The 7137-nt window shown below is 39.0% G+C and overlaps 1 protein-coding gene across 1 annotated transcript; it reads left to right on the plus strand.

Moving 5' to 3' along the window:
* The first annotated feature begins 513 nt into the window (after positions 1 to 513).
* Positions 514 to 4929, plus strand: LOC134653233 (secretory phospholipase A2 receptor-like). Its single transcript, XM_063508560.1, has 6 exons — positions 514 to 552; positions 1056 to 1108; positions 1539 to 1660; positions 2236 to 2368; positions 4181 to 4241; positions 4818 to 4929. Exons 1-6 carry the CDS (start codon positions 548 to 550, stop codon positions 4927 to 4929), a joined length of 486 nt encoding a protein of 161 aa, XP_063364630.1. The 5' UTR covers positions 514 to 547.
* The last annotated feature ends 2208 nt before the right edge of the window (positions 4930 to 7137 follow it).

Below are 7137 nucleotides of genomic sequence, written 5' to 3' on the forward strand. Positions count from 1 at the left end.
CAAAACATGATAATATCGTGAACTCTTTAAGTAGTATTTCGTATTATCGTTCACTTCTAAAACCCTAGTCACCTATATATACTAAACGAACTAAGTGGATAAGTAATTACATTAGCAACAATTGTTAGCTGATCATCGTTGGACCTTATAGGTACCGGGTGTGGTCTATAAAACGAGCAAAAAATTAAACCGCAATACATTGCGTATTAGAAAAAACTTTAAAGTGTATTAATATCAAAACACAAGTTATTTTTTAAAGTCGCTGAACAAATGTTGGTCAGTTTGAGGAGTATAGCCAATAGTTAATTTTTTGCTGATATTACATCCTGTATATGTTTAACAAAGTTAACGAATTTTCAATTAATAGTGTGGACGTTGTTACTAAGCGCATTTTTAGTAATTGCGGAAGCGGCACACAAAATGGCTGTATGAATTTATGAAGCTGTTACTCTGGTTTGTCTCTCTACTCCAGTACCCGCATGCCTATAAAAGCGAATCAGTTTTTATCGACTCATTAGGTGTCGCGTCGCGATACGAAGCTGCCGATATGAGGTGAGTTTATCATTTACACTTGACAGTTGACCGCTTTGGAGAGGATGACGATCTACGAGAATAATATGTTTACAAGTTGAACATACCAGTGTACATACATATATATACATACTGTGTGCAATAGCAGTGTCAATATTGTCGCTTCGTCAATATGTGTCATAGATTAGCAATTTCTGCTTATTTATGATACATAAGTATGCAGAAATTGCTTACTCAATACATCAGTTTCCTATAAGTTAAAGTGTCAAAAGGGGCTCTACGTGTTGGCTTCGGCTCCCAAAAGTCAGGAACATCATTGCCCCGTGATGGGAAAGACATAAGTTGTATGGGATGTTGTTAAAACTTAGTACTTAGTACTTTGGGTTTAATACATCTTATTACAAATAAATTTTCTCAAAGCTCGCTAAAAACTTATTATAAATGGGTTTAAATGTATGGAGTGACCAATCTAAATATCTAAATGAAGATTTTAGATTTTAGGATTATCTCATTTTTATTTCCAGGTATCTACTGGGTGTGATGTTACTGGCATCGTCTGTGTTGTGTGATCGTATTGGTAAAGTAATTTAATGAATGTTACGCAATGTCATATTGAAACGAGAGCCCGTACCATGAGTCACTGACAGTGTCAAAACTGACATATACGCTATCGAGAACGTAATTTACTTTCTATACATCTCGCTCGTACTCTTATAGACTGTGCATAGACAGTAAATTACGTTCTCGATGGTGTTTATGTCAGTGCCAAACTGGTGGTAGCCACACAGAGGGAAAACTTTGACAGAGCATTTTACGACACTAACTAAAAGATAATAGACTTCTTGACATTAAAAGTGCCAAATTAGGACATCTCTACTGTAACTTTTACATACAAAAAAATGGGGGAATACGGTTAATTTAAAAAATTACTTTAGTTATATGACTGATGACCACATACAATACACATTTTTTATATGACCACATTAAAACTATGGTTTATATTTCAGACTATGTAGAAAACTCAAAGTTAGGCAGAAGCTACAAGTTGATGTACAGTGCGGCGACATGGCAGGACGCGAAGCAGACGTGCTTGAACAACAGCGGCAAGCTAGCGGTGCCTAAATCCCAGGTAACATTTTTTTATACCACGTCTGTGGCAAACAAGCATACGACCCGCCTGGGAAAACCTCGGCAAGGAGCTCATTCCGCAGCCGGAGCGTCCGCGGAAGGAAATTCCTCTTAAACCGCACAGTCGCTTTGTTCATGAAATACCCCAAGTATGACCTTATACGACCGGCTTTAATAAATTTAATACTAGCTTCTAACCGCGACTTCGTCTGTTTGGAGTGATGATGATGATGATTAATAAAAACTACCTTATGTCATTTATCGGGACCTAAAATATCTCCATACCAAATTTTGTCCAAATCGGTTCAGCAGTTTAAGCGTGTTGAAAATTTAACAGAAATGCCTATAATAAATAAATAAATATCAGGGCATATCTTAGACAGATCAACCTAGCCTCAAACTAAGCAAAGCTTTTACTATGGGTGCTAGGTGACGATATACGTACATATATAGACAAATACATACTTATATGCATAGAAAGCACCCATGACTCAGGAACAAATATCTGAGGTCATCACACAAATAAATGTCCTTACCATAATATTAGTATGGATGTCTGGAACAACTCTATTTCAGGATGAGTTCAACGTGATCCAAGGTCTGATCCGGAAGATGCATTATCCCAGCATCATCGGCTGGACCGGCAGCAGGCTGCTGGCGTGGGTCGGCATCAGTAGCGTTGAGGAGCCAGCGTGGAGGAATGTAGATGGTGAGTGTAGGACAGGGGTCACCTAGTTTCTTCAGGGTTCCGATTTTTAAAATAAAAAGACCATCGCGGCCCGTTTCTACTTTAGTTTATTAAATAAAGTAAATAAATGTACAGCATTATATGGGTGGGTGCTTGGAGCTCGCGCGCACACTGGGGTGTCTCTCTCTCTCCTCAGCATTATTATTCGCATCATTGTGGGGTCTGCTTTTCTGATCTTTTCTCTCCACTTCGCGCGATCGGACGTGTCGTCTACTGAAACGTCGCAGGCCCTCATGTCTTTTGCTATGGTGTCCGCCCATCTCATCTTCGGTTTTCCTCTTCCTCTGGACCCAACAATGTTCAGATCCATAGCAACATTCCCGATGTAATCAGGAGATCTTCTTTTTACGTGTCCAAACCATCTCAGTCGGCTCTCTTGTAGCTTATCGGCGATATCACGTACTCCGAGACTACCGCGAACGTACTCGTTGCGTATCTTATCGAGCCTCGTTACTCCGCACATCCACCGAAGCATCGTCATTACGGCGACTTGGACAGATCGGATATGGCTCTGCGTCATAGCCCATGTTTCACTCCCATAGGTTAGAACCGGTCTTATTATGCTCTTATAGACTAGGCCCTTAAGCTTCACGGGCATCCTCCGATCACAGGTAACGCCAGTGACATTCCGCCACTTCAGCCAGGCAGCGGCAATCCGGTGCTGCAAGTTCACCTCCAATTTTCCTGAGCTGCGCACCATGGTACCCAAATACCTGTATTCGTCACACCGAGTGACTTGCTGTTCGTCGATAACGAGAGGGTCTTCAAGCTGGTTTGGTTCGTTACACACCATGTCAGGCGTGTCTCACTCATCGATTTAGTCGCTTTGCTACAGGTAGCTAAAAGTACATCCGTTCGGTCCCAATTTTGGGGAAAGCCATAAGTCGCGCGTGGCGCTGTCGCCACCTAGCGGCCATATCTGTGCTGATCGTAACAGACGCGTTTTGTTAGAGAATGAGTCTTCTGTACTTAGTACTATTATTTATTCTGTGACCATGTATTGGGATTTCGCGATGCTCAGCATCAGGCCGCCCGCCTTCAACTGACGTTTCCAGTCACCGAGAGCTACTTCTAACTCTTCTCGGGATGGTGTACAGATAGCTACATCGTCTGCGTAACAAATAAATGTCCATGGTTTGGGCATGCTCAGTGAGTGCATCCATCACCAGGCAGAAGAGGTATGGACTTAGCACAGAACCTTGATGTACCCCTTCATTGTGGTTAGGGTTTGCACGACGGATCCGAAATGTATGGGAATATCCGCAGATCCGGATCCAGATCCGGATAATTTCATACATTTCGGATCCGGATTGCAAACCCTAATTGTGGTTCGAATTACCGATTATACGTTTCTGTACATGTCAGCTATTATGTCAATGTACCTCTCTGGGATATTTTTCTTCCGAAGACTCCACCAGATTGTCGGACGAGGAACACGATCAAATGCCTTTTCCATGTCTAGAAAAGCAATAAAAAGCACACACGGGTGCCATTGTAGGTAAATCTGTCGCACACGTGGTTGCTCATACTATTTTTCGTTAATCTGCTCCGTGCAACCGCGTCAGCTAGCGGACGCCCAAGGAGACAACAGTAATGCAGCTGAAGTTGATATCCGAATGTCACCTTTAGAGTGATATAGACATCATTTGCTTTGTTTACTGACCGGTCGACCTTTGGCTCAACTACGATTAAACATTATTTGCTCTAACCGATTATCGATACGATTATGATTTTACTTGGTTCAAATTTTATCACCACAATTCTCATTTGCAGGAGAGGACATAGAAAATACTGGTTTTTCGACGTGGGCCAAAGGGAACGGTGAGAAAAGCAGGTAAGCGGGAACAGTATTGTTTTTAAGTATATTTTATTTTATTACTATTATTTAATCCAATGTTTGCTCTGTTCGGAGTGTTCGGCTCTATGGTTAACTGGTAGAGAATGTCGTTTGGCAATATATGCTATTTGTATTTAATAGTATTTTGTGTAATAAAAGTATTGTTTAAAGTGTAATTTTATGGAACTTGCTAACTATGTAAACCAAAGTCACTAGTAAATAAATTGACATTCAGAGACAATTTCAATATGGCGGTTTGTTTACATAGTTAGCAAGTTCCATAGAATGACACTTTAGTTGTTGTATGTTCACAATTATATTAAATAATTTTGTTTTTACTACCGTATAAAAAGTCGTATATAATGTCGACTGTACACACTCGTCGAGAGTCTCTCCGAGAGTCCCGGCACCGCTCTGATCCAAGCAGAGAATCGCGAGGCGAGACGAGGAAAAGCGAGACGAGAAGGGAGCAGTATGTACACACTCGTTCTCGGCCTGTCTCGGGGTGTCTCGACGAGTGTGTACAGCCGGCATCAAATATTTGTGCTAAAATATTGGATCGCTATGTTACAGCAACCCGAAAGAGCCTCACTGTGCTGTGATGGACGCGGCCAACCCTGGCCTACGAAGCTACTGGTGCCACCACAAACAACCCTTCGTATGCGAGTTTCATCTCAACCCTTAATGTATATACAGCCTAATACTATAGAAGTATACAAACACTGTAATATGAAACTTATTGTGAATGTTATTACGCGTGGTGGGGTTGATTTCTATTTTTGAAGGTATAGACAAACACCGGTCCGGGAAACACGTTTTCCAGGTATAGAAAAAATAAATTAAAATCCAAATCCCAATTATAAATACAGATAAGGTCAATGTGGCTAATTCCGTCATCAGCAACCCCCTTCTCCTTGCTTATTTCTCCAATTATTTCAAGCACCGATGTGAAATTGGGGCCTGGTCTATGATAAAATCTGGAAAAATAAAAATGATATATTTCAACGAAATATATTATTAATTAAAAAATACATAAATCCCTAAGAAAGTCTGCCTGTCCTATATAGTCTGTCCCCAAGTTTATGATAAATGAAGCTGTTTCTAAGGAATCTTTGTGCCGCAGACCATTTAAAAGCCAAACATCTTATGTAAACCTCGCCGGCTAGATACATTAATTTAAAAACTCTTTGGCAAGGCAACTCATTCATTCCCTGAGGTAGTTTTGTGTATACATTAAAATTCTACACAAAAACGCCGAGGTTTCCAAGGGCAAAGCATTCCAACTTTTGATATTAATAAAACACTGTCAACTTTGAGCGTTGTAAGTTTTTCAATTTCGCATTTTTCGCTACATCGTGGCTGGGAGGACGATTCGAATTTATAAATTGAATGTCAATTTGAACGCATTTTGATATTATGTTGTCGGTGCAAACAAAGGAGATGCGCCGCGAGTAACAACATATCAATGTAATATTTTATTACAAATATACATAGGTACCGTAAACCGGGGTGACTTTCAAATGCAGGGGCGACTTCGATATTTCAGTTTTTCAGCCGTTACATATTTTTATTCGGATTTTTTAGTAGTAGGTAAACAAATATGTATAATAATCTAACTTGTTACACGAACAGTTCGAGAAAATAATGAATAATGATAATTTAGTGGCAGTTTTAAAACTATCAAAGTATCCCCAAAATTTCCTAAAGTTACCTCGTTTTACGGTAATCAATAATTATTTATTTCTAGTAGGTTACCTATTAGTCGGGATGACGTATTTAATTTTTGGCTTTATTATACACCGTGTTTTTTTTGATTTCCGTTAATTTCAAGGGTGCATTCCTGAGCTTAAATCAAGTAACTTTCTCAAAGACACCGATATTCTAATTAACTCCATTTCGGAGATAATCAATAATTTATTTTTTTCCTTTATGGCCTCTACAAGCGTGTACACTTGCTTTAGGGCCGGTTTACATATTGATTAGTGTTTAGAATGGTTCATACATTTGCTACTAAACTTAAGTACAATCTCAGTCGATCGATGTTCGAAATGACATTGATATGTCACAGATTTCAATTGTTTGGTTGAGTTAAATGTAAAGCCCGTGTTACAACAACGCTATATGCTACATTTAATTCGTTTTTAAACTTAATTTTTTTTTGTAAAAAAAGCAAAAAAATTTTTTTTTTTAAATTAACTATGCCGTTTAGTTCTCTTAAACGTACTTAAACATACCCCGAAGTTAACGGAATTCAATAAAAACACGGTGTATATTAAAATAAATGAGTTTTTATATTTGAAATGAAATATCAATTGCAAACAGTGTGATTAAATGCCACAATGGCGGTCGTAACATGCGGTTCCTGAACACGTCATAGAGAGCTTATAATGTGTATATTTAGATAAAGCATTGTATGTAGGTATGTAGCTGTACATAACTAAATAGAGAATTTGTAGTTTTTGACGATCGTGATGTGAATTCTTATAAAGGCTTAGGCAAATTAGTACTGTAATTTATATTATGAAATAAAATAAAATAATCTAATCATTAAAACACTCGTATATTTTAATGCCCTTCATTATGAAGCAGTCACATAAACGACTATAAAATAATAAAAGCGGCAGAATTGTTACATAACCTTTTCTAACTTTATAGGTCAAACGTGTGGTCCCTTTAACCGCGCTGCATATTTCCCGCGGGTACCTCGGCAAACACTACCCCGGCACGTGGATTCTGTAATAATAGTCTTGCATAGACTACTCACTAGCCTCGTCCCGCCCAATGTGATTTTTAAAGGACATATTCCATTTCACTAGACTTATATCGATCGGGTTATGAACCGTGATTACCTTTTGTATTGTTTTTGAGCTCCCGATATTTCGACGCAGTTACA

The sequence above is a fragment of the Cydia amplana genome, chromosome 13 (assembly GCF_948474715.1).
Source record: "Cydia amplana chromosome 13, ilCydAmpl1.1, whole genome shotgun sequence".
In the NCBI taxonomy this organism is placed as follows: Eukaryota; Metazoa; Arthropoda; class Insecta; order Lepidoptera; family Tortricidae; genus Cydia; species Cydia amplana.

Bases quoted from the DNA above. Each gene is read 5' to 3' on its own strand.
- LOC134653233 (XM_063508560.1), top strand. The intron at 1,109-1,538 runs GTAAAGTAATTT...TTTATATTTCAG, and splicing joins TGTGTTGTGTGATCGTATTG to ACTATGTAGAAAACTCAAAG. The intron at 1,661-2,235 runs GTAACATTTTTT...ACTCTATTTCAG, and splicing joins TAGCGGTGCCTAAATCCCAG to GATGAGTTCAACGTGATCCA.